At 40.7% G+C, this 17,472-nt stretch overlaps 1 protein-coding gene across 3 annotated transcripts; it reads left to right on the top strand.

Annotated features, from left to right (window-relative positions):
• The first annotated feature begins 3,048 nt into the window (after positions 1-3,048).
• VDAC2 (voltage dependent anion channel 2) lies at positions 3,049-16,289 on the top strand. Of its 3 annotated transcripts, XM_072869918.1 has the most exons (10): positions 3,049-3,321; positions 3,946-4,000; positions 7,555-7,626; positions 8,670-8,719; positions 11,028-11,180; positions 11,269-11,321; positions 11,775-12,002; positions 13,231-13,381; positions 14,301-14,358; positions 15,201-16,289. In XM_072869918.1, exons 2-10 carry the CDS (start codon positions 3,967-3,969, stop codon positions 15,290-15,292), a joined length of 891 nt encoding a protein of 296 aa, XP_072726019.1. In that variant the 5' UTR covers positions 3,049-3,321; positions 3,946-3,966; the 3' UTR covers positions 15,293-16,289. The 3 variants fall into 3 exon arrangements, with proteins under 3 accessions (XP_072726019.1, XP_072726020.1, XP_072726021.1); XM_072869919.1 differs by lacking the exon at positions 3,946-4,000 and having other exon boundaries at positions 3,062-3,321; XM_072869920.1 differs by lacking the exons at positions 3,049-3,321; positions 3,946-4,000 and adding an exon at positions 4,551-4,617.
• The last annotated feature ends 1,183 nt before the right edge of the window (positions 16,290-17,472 follow it).

Below are 17,472 nucleotides of genomic sequence, written 5' to 3'. Positions count from 1 at the left end.
GCTAGCCTAATATTCCTGCCTGAGACAATGAATTAAGCAATGATTTAGGCAACACATGGCTAAAAAAAGGGTGTAAGAACAAGGTAAGCTTAAATGCTACCTCCATTTGCAGCTCAGGGATTTTCTGACTCCAAAGAGGCCATACAGCCATATGTAATGGTTGAATAGATTAGCAATTAGTAATCCTCACTGGATTTCTCTTCCACAAACCTGTCTAGTTTCCCCTGGAGCCCATATAAACATTTAGCTTCTTGTGACAGGTAATTCCACTGAATGGCACTCCTTTGGTGGAAAAAAATCTTTGCTTTGCTTGTTCTGAACTTGTTTCCTGCTAACTTCAACTATTTTCCACCCTTTCTCTGCTGGTTATACTTTCATATTCTCTGCTATATCCCTTAGGTCAACTTGTTTCAGAATGAGGAGTCCTAATTTACTTAGTTGTTCATTGCTAGACTTTTGCTAAGGTTTCTTCTCTACCGAATCTTCACGTTGAAGATCTGCATCTGGAGGGGAGAGCAGACAATGACTTCAGGCTCATGTTAGAAGTGAACATAAACTTACCTAAGCTGTTTGATGGACACTGATATGCACTGTAGCCACTTGCTGTGTTTTTGTTGGTCACATACACTACTTCAGTAATTGTGTTTATAATATATGGAGACATAAGCAGAGTTTCTGTTCAATGGCATGTTCTTGTAGTAAACTTAGGTAGTGATGTGTGAGTTTCTTTTTTCCAAGGCACCAGTAAAACATATGACACTGTGATGTCAGTTACGCATATGCATGGCTGTATTCATATGAAGTGGTAATAGTTAAACTGCAAGTGGCACAAAACCCGAGAGCTCCTTAGTTTCAATGGAAAACCAGCCCACTTAGAGTGAGCACACCTGCATGGGAGGTGTGTGCGCTTAATGGTATGAGGAGGGTGCTAAGAAGAAAGGTCCAGAGTAATTTAGGCCTTGCTATTGCAGGCCTTCAGGTGTGCCTTTCTTGGCACTCTGAGCTTTAGCAGATATGCTGTGAGAAATAAGGCATGGTTGTACAAGTGAGGAATGGAGAGAGTGAGAATGAAAAACACTGGCAGGCAGAGACTGTTGCTACAGAAGCCTGGAACGTTAATGCAGAGGAGTTTGTGTGCTGTTGTCTGTCTCAGATTATGTCTCTGCTTTGTCTCACAAAGCAAGTGATTAATTGCTTTTTTTGCTCAGGGTGGAGCAGTAATTACTTTCCTGGATTGCTAAAAATAGAGCTGAACCATGACTAAAATATTAATCTTTAAAAGAAAAAAAAAGGCAAAAAGGTGATGTCTCATGTAAGTAACTGAACTTTTATTCAGAATGGATTTATACTATGGGTATGAATAATAAATGTATGTCTTTAAATAATGAACAACTTACGTCACAATCTATTTTTACTTAATCAGATCTCTATTTATTCCTAATGTATGTTCCCGTGCACAATAAGATACACTAATTTTCTTTTCCTACTGCTATTTATTCTCTCAGCATGTGGTTTTCCTTCTTGATTCATCACCACATATCTCTGTGGAATGCCAGGCTGTCTTATTTAAAAATATCAAAATGAAACTTACTAACCTGTTGGGTCTTCTGATGTGAAGCTATTGGACTTGCACCAAAAAAAAAAAAATCAGTTGCTTATCTTTTGATATAACTAGCAGGTGCTGACTGGCATTGTGTTGGGCCTTGCTGCTATTCTGTTCTCTTTTTAATAACCTGGAAAATTACTGTTGTACCATGTGTTCTGGTAAATTGGTAGTGTTGGATGATATTTTTCATACTATGCAAGTATAACTTGCATTTGTAAATTATTTTTACTTTCTTGAGGAATTTTGATTGTGTCATAATCCAGGTAAGCAGGGGAGAACTATGAATTTCAGAAATGCCTGTCCTGCAGTTCCTTGGCCTAGTAATGGTCTGCATTGGTGACTCGGTGATTCCTCCGGCAGAGTTGTGCAGTGACTGCTGCAGACCAGTCATTTGACTGTTTTCTCCAAGAGGTCTTATTTATAATGAGGACAGCACTATCTAAGAAAGCTTTCTGAGGGTTATTGCTTCTCTTCACCTGAGATACGCTGTCTTCTGTTGTGGGGTGTGGGGGGGTCTTCTGGTGGGAGGTGACTGGAAGGTACAAGTGGAGCTTAGGCAATTGGAGAGACTGTGGCATCTTCTGAAAGAGGTAGCAAACCTTGTTAGATGGAGTACAAGCTGTCAGATCAGCCATGGGACAGCCATGATACTAGATGTTGCTGTGTGTCTGGGTTTTGCGGTAGCAACAGGAGAGCATGTTAGGTGTAATGCGTTCAGACTTTCAAAGAGCTGTGGGAAGTGTGAGAGCGAAGGTGAGCATCCCTGTGGAGGGATGCTGGGCAGTGCGTCCTCACCCCAGGGCTCCGCAAGGGCTGGCCGTTGTGGGGAAGGGCTCTCGGGGGCTTGAGGAGAAGGGCTGCCTCTAACAAGCGCTCTCCGGGCAAACGCCGCTGACCGTGGCTGTTCCCAGGTGAAGGACTTCACAAGTCGGTGTGCCAAGACTGGAGGCAGATGGGCCCTGAAACGAAGACTAGTAGTTTCTCGGGAAGGGCAGTGGCCCTGGGCATGGACCCTCCCGTAAGTACTGCCGACAGCCGCACTTCAGCCTCCCATCCCCATGTGGAGGAGAATGTCTATTTACTCAAACTCTCCGAAGGAGAAATGCTGCTGGGGTGTGGCCACCACAGGCCCGCTGAGGAGCCGGCACCTGCGGCGGCCTCTGCCCTGCCGTCCCCCCGGGCGGTGCTGGGCTCCCCTGGCCCTTTCTGTCACTCCCCAGCTCCGCTCCCCCTGAAGAACGGCACCCGAAGGCCGCCGCAGCCCCACCGGCTGCGCCTTAGAAGGCTTCGCTTCCCCCCCCCCCCGACCCAGCCGGCGCCTGGTGCGGCCGTTACCGGCCCCGCCCGCCACCTTAGGCCCGCCCTCCCGCAGGACCCCCCTTCCGCCGCCGGGGCTGCCCCTCCGAGCGCCTGCCGGCCCGCGGCGCGCCCGCCCGGCTTCTCGCTCGGGGCGCGGCGTCTCCCGCCGCACCCCGGCTCTGGGCCCCGGGCGGCGGCGCGTCCCGGCGGTCGAGCGGCGGCGCGGTGCGGGGGGCGGGAGAGGCGGCGGGCGGGGCGGCCCCGGCTCGTTGGGGTCCTGCGCGGCGGTGGCGAGCGGGCGGATCGGTGTCTCCTTCACTTCGCCCTCCAGTGCCAGCGGCTGCAGCAGCGCGGCCTCCTCACGGCGAGACCCGGCCCCGCTCCGCCCGGCCCCGCCGCCCTCTCGCGCTAGCCAGGTGCCGGCCCGCGCCGCGACCGGCCCCGCGGGAGCAGGGGAGGCGGGCGGGGCTCGCCCGTGTGCGAGCGGGCGGAGGGGTGGCGAGCGGGGCTGGGGGCTGCGCGGAGTCGGGGGCGGCGGGGCCGGGGGCGCCTTCCCCAGAGTCCAGGCTAACGGCGGGGCGGGCGGGGCGGGGGCGGCCCGGAGGGGGGGGTTTCTCCGCACGCGTTGTCCCCATCCGCCTCCCCCCGTGGCCTCCGCAGGCGCCGCGCCCTTCTCGGCGTGCGGGCCCGGGCCGGGCCGCGGTTACATAAAGGGCGGCAGGAGGGGGTCAGGCCGGGATGCCCAAGATGGCCGCGTGGAGGAGTTCACCTTGCAGCGGCAGCGGGCGCCGCTCGCCCTGGCGGCGGGCCTGCCGGGAGCGGTGGGCCTGGGCGCGGGGGAACGACCTGGCGCTGGGCGCCGCCGCCCGGGCCCTTCCCTGGAAGGGTGTGCCGCCTCCCCATGCGTCCCGGCCGGGCTTTTCGCATCCCCGTTCTCCCTTTCGGTGTCCCTCTCTTCCGGAAGGCTCTGCTTTACCCCTGCTTTCAGTTTCTGAACACGTAGTTAATTTTGAGATGTTTAATCTTTCTCTTCTCCGTAGAGTCTCTAAATTGGCCTAACTATGGCTGCTAGGCTAGCGTGTCCACCTCCGAGATGTAAGTAGGGACAGAGTTGAAGCAAGGGTAATGAGGTGGGGGATTTTTTAAGCTTTAGCAGCAGTGTAAATCTAAAGGTTAGTGGTGTGTCTAATGTGTTTTAACAAAGTATTTTTTGAATAATATAAATTTCTCTGTTGCTATTTACGCTACTGGAAAACAATTTCGATGTAGTGATTGGCATTTTTTTTTAAATTGCATGAGTACTTAGGTTTTTTTATTACAGCCTGATCTAGCCTCTAGCCTGATCTTCAGTATCCTGAGATCTTAAAATTGTTAGAAATCTTTATAGAAGTCCTTGGCATTCCTTTAATTGTAGGGTGTGAGAGAGTTTTGAAATATTACCTCGAAGGAAAACTGCGATATAATAATTCTGATAACATTACTACATCTTTCCGTTCTTGGAATGTTTGTTTTTTTTTTTTCTTTTTACAGAACAAGAAAGCATGTTTGTGGCTCTTGAGTAACAGATTAATTAAAGGTGTTTTTTTTTAAGGTGGCATGAAACAAAGATGAGGGTGGAGCTCCCACTTGATTCAAGTAGATTCTGTGTTTTTGAAGTGAGGAATAAGATTATCTGATAGCTGCTTTCACAACAAACCTCTTGTTGTTAAATGGTACTTATACTTTAGTCACTTTAAATCAGTAGTTTTTAAGTGAAAGACACTTCAAAATAGAGTTGAAGAAAATTACTTCTGATTATAAGAATTTGCAGACCTAGCTAACTTGCCAACATTGGAGGACACAGGAATGGTGGTGTGGTTTTTTTTTTTTTGGCCCTGTTTTCATTTAATGAGCATTCTGATGGTGGCACTGGTTTATCAGGTATTTAGTATAACCAAAATTAACTCTTGGTTTCCTCTTTTGTCCTTGTCCATCCCTGTTAGTATAGGATTAGAACAGCAGTGTGACAGTTGTACTCTTTTAACTTTTTGTCACAAAACTTGCATCTATAGGCTGGAATGTCTGACAAATACTGGTTGGTTTTCTTGCAGTGGGAAGGATGCTTAACTAGGCCAGATAAAACGGCAACATCCTTTTTACTGTAGTAATCCTTTGAATTTAGACACAGATACCAGTTTGTTAACTTCTCAGGACATTACTGCTTAGCATAAATCTTGTCTGTAATGGTTGTCTAGCCAGATTGGAAACATTGAAAACAAATGCAAAAAGCTTGTTTATTTATACTGTAAAAGCATGTCTGTGCTAAAGGCTAGTATAAAACTTTAAAACTATAAATAATTATTCTTCTCAAGATGCTAGTTAGAAGTGAGACCTATTCATTAAAGGAAAAACACATAGCTAAACCTTCTCTAAATTATTTTAAACTGCTAATGAATTGTACAGTTGCTGTACAGGAGAAATTTAGAGGGGAAAGAGCAGTGTTCCCACACTTTCTTGTAATTTGGTCTACCACCTGCTGCTTCTTATTGAATAAATAATAGGAACCATTTAATGTCTTGTCACTGGGATTAGTATCTGTTCTGCTATAGAATTTTTTTTTTCTCAAGACATGTTATTTATTATGGACTTGAACTTGGGCTAAGACTTTTTAAGCTTCAAATGCTCCAAGTCATTTTCATGTTTGTTTGTTTTTTAAGAGACAGTTTACTTTAACTCTATGGAAAAACAGGCTTGTTTTATGTTCTTGTGCAAGCAATGGACATCTTGCTGTAGTGACCTGGTTGTAGAGTTTAGAACACCTTACTAAAGAAGGGTTTGGGTTGGTTTTTTTTGTTTTGTTTGCTTTTTTTTTTTTAGTTAAACTGTGAATGTAAATGTTTTTGCTCACAGGAGGTTGAAGTTATCCTCTTATGGCTTATGGAGGTGGAGTAAGGTACTCTGGAAAACTGCATTAGAAACTGTAGAAAGATAAGAAACAGTCTTGTGCCTTACTTTTGCTTGCTAAAATAGTGTGGTGGGTTTTTTTTTTTAAATAGTAACAGTTCATACAATTAGGCTATATATGGCAGGTGTAATTAGTGGGTTGTTTGGTTTTTTTTTATGTGGATGCTATTCTGAAACAACAGTCCGTCTAGTGGAAAGGTGCCCTAAAGGAAATTTTTCTGAATGTGGTGTTCCAGGAAAGTTTTCCCTTTATGTAGATAAGGACATGAAAAGATGGAAGTAAACCTTTTTGAGGGGGGGGAAGCTTGCCTTGATCTTGTATTATTGAATACACTTATGATCTTGCGGAGATCTGCAGAAGATAAGCAATTCTGTAGCCAGATGTTGAAAATTTAAATACTGGTTAAAAGTACTATATAAAAATGAAAGTAATCTTTTCTGCTTTCAGTTGAAAGTTAACATGTGAGAGTACTGCCCTTGTTATTTTTGAGGTTCTAAAGATATTTTTCCATTTACTTAAAACAAACAAAACAAGAGAAACCCTACATGAGCAAGATAAACAGTCAATTATGTTAATCTGACTTTCTCTGCAAAAGAAATGTGACCAATCAGTTTGAAAAGATAAAGATTTTTGTTTGCTTGTGTTTAGCCTTTTTATGGCACTTATCTAGTTAGTTTCATTGTTGTCCCCCCCTTTTTCTTCCCCCTTTCACAGCATGGGGGCAGTTATTAACTCTTTGAAATATGCTTCATTTTCGGTATTTTAAAACTTTAAAATACAGTGCCTCTGTAACAGTGGCTTTTTGCTATTGAAATCATGGGAAAACAAGTCACCGAAGGAAGGTACAGATAGAGTGTATCTTCACAGGGAGGAGGACCATGCAGGCCTGTGTGAGACCTTAGGCTGGTATCTATCCATCAGGCCAGGGAGGCTGGGTCCTAGCTAGTCTTGAATGACAGGTTCTTTAACAGTGAGATTGCTAGAGCTTCCCTGTCCCCAAAAGGGACTTTTAAAGAGAGCTTTTCTCACTGACCCAGCACTCCTAGTACTTGTTTGTTTTAAACTAACAAGACAACCACCCCAACTTAAACTCTTGTACGTTATAGGCGGGGGGGGGGGGAGAAACTTCATCAGATTGATTGCTTAGTTAGTGGCATTAGATGTTCCTTTTTAAATCGTATGTCTGCCATTTAAAATATGGGGCAAATGATGTTTCAAAACAGATATGCACTCTTTTTACATTTTGAAAATAAAACCTTGTAGGTCCTTTCAGGTAATTCTCATAGGCATCTGTCAAATTTGATTTTGTGGAACTCCAGGAAGTAACTGTCTGCATTATAACTTTTCAAATTTCTGGGGTTTGGTGGTAACTGCCAACTCTGGAAATGTGAACTATTAGTTGATTTCTGGTAAGTAAAGGTGTACAGAGAAATCTACTTGAAAAATTAAGAACTGGGTGGTCTTGTAATGCCTTTTCTCTACAAGCAGATTACCTCAGTCAAGAAAATATTCAGTGTTCACAGTGACCATCACTGAAAATCTGTAGGTGTTTCACAGAATACTGTAATTGTTTGAGCCATCTGTCTATTAACTGCCTTCATATATGAATCTGCTTTAAAGAGTATCTTTAAAGAGTTGTGGTAGCATTTTTTTGTGCGCGCACAATGGTAAAAGGTTCACTATTAATTAGCCCATTACCTTTCAGCTCCAATGGCGATTCCTCCATCTTATGTAGACCTTGGCAAATCTGCCAGAGATATCTTCAATAAAGGATATGGTAAGAATAGTACCTTTTATAAAACATGGTGTTTGTGGTGCAGCAATGAATTGCCTTTTTAAGCTTGTATGTAAAATTGAATGCTCAAATGTCTGTGTTTCTGGGGAGGGGGAAGGTGTATTGTTTTTATATCATTACTATTCACTAACATCATTGGACGCTTTTTGTGGGCTGTTTTGGTGTGAAATCTGTTAGATCTTACTGCTTTAGCCACACAAATGTCAGAGATGTACAAGTATGCAAGAATGTAAGCATCAGGTGTAATTTAACTTAGGAGTACACTTTGTTTACCCATCTATCTGTGCCACAACACTTCTTGATATAGAAAGGGATATATACCACTGTAAGATTATAGGCTTTTTTGGAATAGAAAGAAAATAGCTATGTTGAATCCTTCAACATTTTAAAATGCTTTAATACCAGGCAGTTGCATAGTTAAATTCTGCTTCATTACAGTGCTGTTTCTTTCTGGTCTTTGGGAATGCATGGAGGGGGCTTTTTCACCAAGACTGTTGCTCAACTCTAAGGGTAACAATGTGAATTGACACTCCATAAAACCTACTTATATTACAGTTCCAATGGCTCTGTGTTTCCCATTGACTTCACTTTTACAGTTTTTTACTTTGAGATCTTTCTTCTTGGTGCCGAGAGGCAAATTTAATGCATTGGGATAGCTCTTCAAATGACATTAACTACAAAGCTGATGCCATCCTGGGAACAGAAAAGAATGCATTTTGTCTGTCACTAAATTTACTCTTGGAAGTCACCTTTTGGTAGTTAAATGTACAGTGTACAACTGAGAGGCTACTCCTCACTTTCTATGTGGTGATGATAGAACAGAACTTCTGGCTTGTTCTAGAGTGGCCTCCTCTACCTGCTGTGGCATCTAAAATTTCAGTGTTACTGGAGTCAGTCTATGGTTGTTTTTATATATGTATATATGTGGCATACTGCTGAGACAGCTTGGAAAACCAGCTTCTTGGAAAATGTGCATGGTCTTAGTTAAAGCCTACTGGTGTAACTTTTGACTTCTGTTTGTTAAGGTTTTGGGTTGGTGAAACTGGATGTGAAAACAAAATCTGCAAGTGGAGTGGTGAGTTTAAATACCTTTTATTCATTATATTTTTTTCTGGATGTGTTCTGATATTTAATTAGAAAGGACACTTTCCAGATGCTGTTCAGTAGTTTATAGGTTATATGAGTAATAAACTTTTGGTGTAAAATAATTTCAGAAGCCCCTAAAGATCAGACTTAATTCTGAATGTAACAGAGGTATCGCACTGATTAGTAATCTTTGTAACATAAAAAGGTTTATTAGTTGTCTCTCATCTTATATCTGAAGGTGAACAAATAGCTGACATGTTTTTGAATTATTTTAATATATCAATCATAGTACGCAGAATTTATTTCTAAAGTACCTTGTGATACTGTTTGTATTTGATGGAAATTTCTGGCATCTTGATGCTTGTGTGAAGTAGTCGGTGGTGAATTAGCACATTGAATCTTTGGCTCCTCTTTAAAGGTATTAAAGTGTTGCAGTAATGTTCCATGCAAGATACCTTGGTCATGCAAGCAGTGCCTTCTGTAACTTCTGTCTATTTCTAGAGCAAACTTTGCAAGATATAAAGGTAGAATTTTTTTTTGGTAACTGGAAGCTTTAACAGTGTAACTGGCTGTTAGAAACAAGGTCTGTGGGTTATATGCTGTATTTTTTCTAGAAGTCCGTATCCCAACTGAAGCACAGTGTGCAAGAGCCCTATTATAGATGTAGTTGTTCTTATTTTAGCTTATTTCTTTCGAAGACTACTGGTAATACTGGTAAAACTTTCTGAAAAATCCAAGCCCTCATGTGAATCCTGTATTGGTTATAAGCCATCCTTCCCAGGAGCAGAAAGTGCTGGCATGTATGTACTGCAGATGTTTTAAAGCAGAGATAAGAGATAATGTATTCATTTGCTGCTCCTGAAGCATTACCACAGTGGTTGCAGTCACATATACCCTGTGCAGTAGGAATAGCACAAAGCAAGAAGTTAAAGCTGCAGGTATTTGGACTTGAAGTTATGTAGTCCCTGTCACTTGCCAAGAAATAGACCTTACTAGAATTATGCAATTGTGTGGATGGTTTAGTGGTTCACTACCATAATACAAATAAATGTCTTGGCTGTGGTTAAATTTGATCAGCCACCATGAAAGAAGTGTCTCATGCGCACTTGTGATGTGCAGTAGGTCTTGGACTGTGAGAATACGAATACTTAAGTACTTGTGATTTCAAATCTATGTTTCCTTCTGGGGGAGGTGAGTGTGAGGAGTTGATTTGAAAATAATACTGTGCATGGAGGAAGTCAGAGATCAAAAGTTTGACTTACATGGTTTAAAAATTTGAAATAATAAACTTTTAAAACCATGAGGGCAATAATATTTCAGTGGAAAGAGCTCCTTAACCATATATTTGCAAACCACACTTCCACTTCTACTAGGTATTGCCTTTAGTTACTGAATAGTGGTACACAGAAATTATTCATTCTGTTCTCTGTGAGAATCTAAATAGTGAGAGACATCAGGGACTGCTTAGTTTAGTAAGGAGATGTGAGTGATATTGCTAACTTTAAAATATTTTCAAGAATTCCAAGTAAGACTCTACCAGAAGCATAAAATCAAACTGTTGCCTTAGCTCACAATTCAAACATGAGTGTTCTTCCTGTGTGTCATTAAACCAAAGTGTCGGGGGAATAGCAATTTTATAGATGCCAGTAAAAACACATGTGCCTATGGCTTGTGTGAAAGGCTGGTGCATTGAGAACTCTCTTAAAAAGCCACAAAAACCCCAAACCAAACAGAAAACCAAATCACCACCCACCCCACCCCCAAGTTGAAAAATAATGGCATTCTGTGACATTTTACAGTTGTACATAATTTATCTTTGGAAGTGGTTGACTGGAATAATGAAAATATATGTGATCCTTAAAGAATTTTAGTGGAGTTGCATTATGTGCCTTATAGTGTTCTCGGCTCTTGGTTTGATTTTTAATTTGCTCATTAGGAGTATCAGACTTAACCTTATATTTCAAGAACTTGTTTCTGCTTTTAATGAGAATACTTACAGTAACTACTGTCTTCCTTCTGAGTTATGTTGCAAACCTGTACATTTTGTAATAGTGGCAGAAACACTGCAGTTGAGATGGGGAGTGGGGGGAGGCTTCCATGTGGGCATGAATCATCTAGTTCTTCTTGTCCGCGTTGTTCCCCCTTCTCCCCTGGCAAGTTGTCTGACGTTGTTAAACTTGTTGCATAAAATAACAAGATCTTAGTGTTTGCTGAAGAAAAGTCTTTTCTCTTTTGGCACTGTGTAATGCTTTCAGGATCATGTATCTTCTGTATAACATGGACACTGTCCTTTTTAGGAATTCACAACATCTGGTTCATCAAACACAGACACTGGAAAAGTGAATGGGAGCTTGGAGACCAAATACAAGTGGGCTGAGTATGGGCTGACTTTCACAGAAAAATGGAACACAGATAACACTCTGGGAACAGAAATTGCAATTGAAGATCAGGTAATAGATTAGGGGAGTATTTATTTGTTTTGCTTAACTAGCAGAACTGAATTTATAGCTTTATCTTATCTTCTTCCCCTTCAATTAGATTGCCAAAGGCTTGAAGTTGACATTTGATACAACTTTCTCACCAAATACAGGGTAAGAATTGTTAAACTCTACCTTATTTAGGGCAGTAACTACAGCCATGGTCAGTAAACATTCATCTGGTCTGCTGTATTGACAGAGATGTCTGTATGGGTTTCTATTGATCCAAATTAGCAAATCCCAATGCTAAAGGCTTCCGTTTCTTAGCATCACATCTTACACTACAGAGTTAGTATTGGACATTTCACAACAGCCCACTTTGCTTATTTTCTGGGATAGAAGTACTTGGAAGATTGCAGGGGGCATGAAAATGCCTCTACATTCATCACAAAATGCCTGTTTGCGGTAGCCCTGTGCTTTTTTGATGGGCTAGATGTGCTTTGGCCCAGTCTAGAGTATGCATGTGCATGGCATTTAGATACATTGTGTAGAGTCGTATGGCTTGAATTTGGCAGTTCATTAAGGAAGATCAAGCCTTGTCTTAAGATAACTCTTTCTCTGTTTCAGAAAGAAAAGTGGTAAAATTAAGTCAGCTTATAAACGTGAATGCCTAAACCTAGGTTGTGATGTTGACTTTGATTTTGCTGGACCTGCAATCCACGGTTCAGCTGTCTTTGGTTATGAAGGCTGGCTTGCTGGTTATCAGATGACTTTTGATAGTGCCAAATCAAAATTGACAAGGAATAACTTCTCTGTGGGTTACAAGACTGGAGACTTCCAACTGCACACTAACGTGTAAGTACTGAAAATTGTGTCCAGATTTACAGAAGCAGGCTTTCTCTACCTTTCCTTCTAGTCAGAATACAAATGCTTGAAATACCAAGAGGTGCTTGCAAGGCCATTAAGTGGAGTGCATTTTTCAATAGGAACTCTAAATAAATGATAAATGTTACTTTGTATTTCTCTTTCAAAACAGGAAATACCCGTGGCTTGTTAGCACTTACAGCACAATATATGCTACCAAATATATGCTACAGCTTACCAAATACTGAAGTACATCCAAATTGGAAGTGCAATAGTTCAGTTACACAGAGCTGATCATAATGCTTTTTCCAGCTTTCCCATTAAATTGAATTATATCTGGCTATAATTTAAGGGCAGTAGATTTGTTAGAGGTAGTAATTAGCGTTGCACTGTTTAAGTAGGCCAGGAGTAGTTTCTGGAGCAAGACTAGAGTTTTGCTTTTGGACTTTTTGCGTAGGTTCGTCTTCTTGCCTGTCTGGGATGAAGAATGCATGAAACACTTAGTGTAACTAAACAAGTGTAAGACATCTTGTTTATGAACTTTATTCAGACTTGCTACCTTTAGATCTTAAATGTTCTTCAGAGCAAGCAGATCAAAACCTACTGAAGAACATGGTGTTTTCAGTCTTAAGTTAAAATTGGCATTGTTCTAGTGCATTTAGTTAGGAAATAACTTTTTGAGGTAGAAGTTTGTCCTTTTGGAGGGGAAGGATGGGGATTGTGTCTGTCTGGGTTTATGGAAATTGAGGGGTATGGGAGGAAGCTACAGAACACTTTATAGTCTGGGCTGGAAGAATTCCATTTCAGTTTACTAATGTCAAACATTGTGACAGATTTTTAAAAAGGTCATCTAATTCTTTAGGAATATCGTATGTATTCAGTAATCATAGAATTCAGAATGCCTGTTTCCTAACTATTAACATTTATCTGTTAGTTTGGTAAGGATGCGAGCTGAAATTACATTCAAGTACTTAGCTCAACATTAGTGTGAGAACTAGCTGTAGCACTCTGAAATATCTTTTTTTTTTTTTCTCCATGAATTATTGCAGGTTAATTTTGCCCTGAAGCCTTTGTTCATCTCCCCTTCTCCTGTCGAAAAATGTGAAACAGCTCAAATTTTAGAAATTCTCATTTGAAGAAAAATTTGAAGTAGTTAAAAAAAAAAAAGTGTTGGGATTATGTAAATATAGGAAACTAACTTTTTTCTTAATTTGTGCAGCAATGATGGTTCAGAATTTGGTGGGTCAATTTACCAGAAAGTGAGTGACAATCTTGAAACTGCTGTAAACCTGGCTTGGACAGCAGGTAGCAACAGCACTCGCTTTGGCATCGCGGCTAAATACAAGTTGGATTCCACTGCTTCTATCTCTGTAAGTACGGCTCTAACCAAAAGGGTTATGCTAAGCATAGTGTATTTTCAGTTTCTGCAAATCTGTGTGGTGTTAGTGCAAAAGAAAGTAATAGGCCAAGAAGTCTTGTAGGAATTACTCTTACAATCCAGGCAGTTATAATTAAACCAGCAGTATTTAAATTCTGTAATGTTGCATACAGCAAAGTCTCTTTTAGAATCTGACTGTCAAATGTTGTGCTACTCTAGAGGACTTAATGTATTTATTAAAGAAAAAAAAAGTAAAAGAAACACTTCATGTCTAGTTCTGTAAGTTTACAGAATTTTTTTAAAAACAGTGTTTGGGGACCTCTGTCACATTCTCATGGTAAGAACTCTGGTGATACTGGTTAAAAAGGTGATATGCAGAAAAGTTTTCTGTATGTTATAAAGTTAGAATTGAACCTGGATTGTTGGAGTCATCCTATAGAGGAAGTGATGCAAAGTGACATAAATGATTTTGCACATATTGTTTATGATGATATTATGAAATGTTTGCTGCTTGACTGGTTGGACCTGCAAGATACTAATTATTTTGTAATAATATGAACATGGAGGATTCTTCTGAAGTGGCTTGTTTTGGGAGACTGTGGTGGGAAATTGCTATGGCCTTCTGAAAAGAGGGGAGTGGGGAGGTTCACCTGCCAAACTACATTGCAGTAACAATTCTCCCTGCCTTTACATTCTGTCTGCTCTTAAATGTTACTACTTCAGCTGTAAGTTGGGGGGCAAGGGCATAGCTGGGAAGAGAATCTAGTAAGCACAGAGATATTGAAAGAACAAGTAAAATTTGGTTAAGTTGATAATGGCAGTGTTGCCATAGTTATTCTAGCTTCTGAATGATAACAAAGAACTAATCAGTTATGACATTTCAGTTGCTTTTGTCTTGTTTTTTTTTTCAGGCCAAAGTGAACAACTCTAGTCTAGTTGGAGTGGGTTACACCCAGACCCTGAGGCCAGGTAAGGGTTATCACATGAATTACGTCACATACACATCTTTTATGCATCACAAAGAAAATCGTTGAGATTTATGTATTTATATGCAGTTCCATTCTTCTGAATAATTTTGTCTTGAAGGCAAAGTAGATGTTTTACAGTAGCTTATGTTGCACATCAAACCTTTATCTAAACAAGACAAATTCTATTGTATCTAATGGTATTTCTGCATCATATTCCTCATTGGTTTGTGTAGGAGTGGACTGTATTGTGTTTGATAGCTTAGCTTTAGGCTGTGCAAAGCAGTCTTTTTTTTTAGCATTGCTTTCTCCGGTCACATCGTATTGAATGATATCAGGTCTTGAAATAATGATTACTCTTCAAAAGAACACACTTCCTGCTCTTCATATTTAGTAAAAAAACCTTCCAGAACTTAACTTGTTCTGCTTAAATATGAAAACACCTGTTAATGCTATATTACCTTTGGTTAGTTCCTTATTTGAAAACCAATAAAAATCGTAGTTTCATTCCATCCCTCCCTTGGTACAAGTGTCTGTCTTTCTATGCATAATTTTTCTTCTTTGCACACCTTTCATGTAGAAAAGGAGAGCTCTTGTGTACTTACCAATTAGAGTCTTTGTATATCCACTTTATAACACGATATTTACAAAAAAGCATCTAGCTTGATTCACATGACTAGCTTTCAATAGATTTAATGGGTAAATGGATTCTTCTGTAGAAATCTTTAAGAGGAAAGTAATGAAATAGAAAAAGAGCTACAGCTGGGACTTGTAATGACAGGGGTTGAGTTGCATGAAAGCTACTCTGATTGTATGTTGTAAACATGCTGTTTAAAAATCTTACAGGTGTGAAGCTTACGCTGTCTGCCCTGATAGATGGAAAGAGCATCAATGCTGGTGGCCATAAACTTGGTCTTGGCCTGGAATTGGAGGCTTAAAAAGGTGAAGAAACTGCTGCAGAGAAGGGATATCAGAAGAATTTGGCCTTAAAATGTTCCAATGTGACCAGCAGGCTTTTTTTTTTTCCAAGAAGGATGACCTAGAACAAGAGCTGTATTTGAAGTATTTAGACAGTTACTTGTTAGCTGGTTTCTAGTTAAATTGGTTACCCATCTAGTTAAAATTCTGCATTAGTGCAGTCACTTAAACATTATTTAAATGTATTTAACTGTTTAATGCGCTACCCACAAATAATGAAATAGACATCTATGAAAACTGTACAATTGTGTGCATGTTTGTTTTTATGTTCCTTTTAACATTCGATATTGCCATTGAATGAAAAATGGATCAGTGGATGTTTTGAAATGAGGTCAACAGTTTTGTTAAATCACCTGAAGTAGAAAAACATTTGGTATCCCAAGACAAATTATGAATAAAACAAGTACATACACATACTTGTGCCTCAGATATTTTAAGAGTTAAGATGTGAGGGTAGTGCTCAGTTAAACTTAACTTTTAACTTAAAATAATCCAAGAAGTAGTGCTCTGTACCTTTGTGCAATTAAGGACCTCTACCCCACCCATGACAACACTGAATATAGATGGTTTTCACTGAACGGCTGGATTCCTCAAGCAAGTTGAATGTGCTTTTCTGTCAGGTAAGATTTGTCATGACACAATGGTTTAATTCCCCCTGTGTTCCATGGGCAAGATTTACTGCATTACTAGTCGGCCTCCTGATGCAGAGAGTGCAGAATGATGTACTTGGCACACTGAGACATTTAAGAACTGCTCCTTGATGCTTTTGCCCAAGGGGTGAAAAACCTCACCACAAACACACCTTCTGCTTATATTTGTATGAAGTGAGATGTATCTCTGCAACTGAATGTAACAGTGTAATGGTATAACAGCCTGCTTATCCCAACTGCTGTGAGAGGTTTCTGCTTAAAATGACTGAAATAAAGGCTTAATTTTAAATGGAAATGGAGGAAAATGCATCCGATTCTGCTTTCCCTTTGACTAATAAATCTTGGCAGATATCAATTTTTAAGTCCAGAAACATGCAGAATAATGGAAAAACTCTCCATGTTTTTCCAAGATAGAATTAAGAGAGAACAGAATTATGAGGGATATTTGGTCTGTGAACATAAGTTCCCTTAAGATCAAACATAACTAGCTGTGAATGCTTTTAATGTGGAATATATTAAATACATGTAGTTACAGTGCTTACATTTAAGAATGGGGATTAATTGAGTTCAGGGGAGTGCCTGGAGCCTACTTCTTACAGTCCCACATAACTGAGAAAGGTATCTTGATACTTAGTCTTGCAGTCTGTAGTTCACAGCAGCTTCCTTTATAGGGCAGGTGGCTAGCTTATGATCAGGAAGCTTTATCTCTGGTTTGCAAGCTGTGTGTGGTTCATGATGGATTAGACTTAACCCCCATAAAAGTCCTAGTGATTTGCTCGAGGTCTTGTTCCATCCTGCATTGTTGCTCTCAAATTCTCAAGTTAAGTACTCTTTTGTAAACTGCCTGTGTTCAGGCTTTAGCTGTGGAATAGCTGAGTCACCTTCTTTGCGGAAGACAGAGCAGAGCTTAGTTTCCAGCTCAGGCCCCTGAGCAGGCTTGCTAGTGTATTTGACTAGGTTTGTTACATGACAAAGAGAAGGTTTAGCAGCATTTGTGCTTTGGAGTACCTTTACTGCTGTTGTCACTAAATGCCCTTTTCTGAGGAGCACTTCCACCACTTGGTGATGGCAGAATCATGTAAGGTGCAATTTGTTGCACTCTCACTGCATGTTAATGTTCGCGAACTATTTTTCGTTTGAAGTGTTTTTATGTGCTAGACCACTTAAAGCTAGAGACCGTGCAGCCAGACATTTGAATTTTAGTACGGATTCTCTTTTTAGTATAACCGCCTTTGGTGCCTCGCCAAGTGTGTCCAGGCTTCTTCTGGGGGGAAAAGAAAATTGTGTGTCTGTATGCGTTGTGCAGCTGTAGCACCTGAGCAAATAAAGAACTCCGTCTTTTGCACCCTTAAACCAGCATGGCTGCAATAGTGAGGTTTCTCAGTTTTTGGAAGCTTTTGATAGGGCTGTAGTGGTCTGACACTTTTGTTGTTGTTGTTGTTGGGGGTGTTTTGTTTCGGTGTTGTGTATTTGGGTGGTTTTTGTTTGTT

This window comes from Ciconia boyciana, chromosome 8 (genome assembly GCF_034638445.1).
Source record: "Ciconia boyciana chromosome 8, ASM3463844v1, whole genome shotgun sequence".
Taxonomy (NCBI): Eukaryota; Metazoa; Chordata; class Aves; order Ciconiiformes; family Ciconiidae; genus Ciconia; species Ciconia boyciana.
The sequence above is the reverse complement of the archived record's forward strand: the minus strand, read 5'-3'. Positions and strand labels throughout refer to the sequence as shown.

Excerpts from the sequence above, each read along its gene's own strand:
- VDAC2 (XM_072869918.1), top strand. The coding sequence starts at position 3,967 with ATGGCTGCTAGGCTAGCGTGTCCACCTCCGAGAT. Across the intron at positions 4,001-7,554 it reads AGCGTGTCCACCTCCGAGAT|CTCCAATGGCGATTCCTCCA; the intron begins GTAAGTAGGGAC and ends ATTACCTTTCAG. Across the intron at positions 12,003-13,230 it reads TTCCAACTGCACACTAACGT|CAATGATGGTTCAGAATTTG; the intron begins GTAAGTACTGAA and ends TAATTTGTGCAG.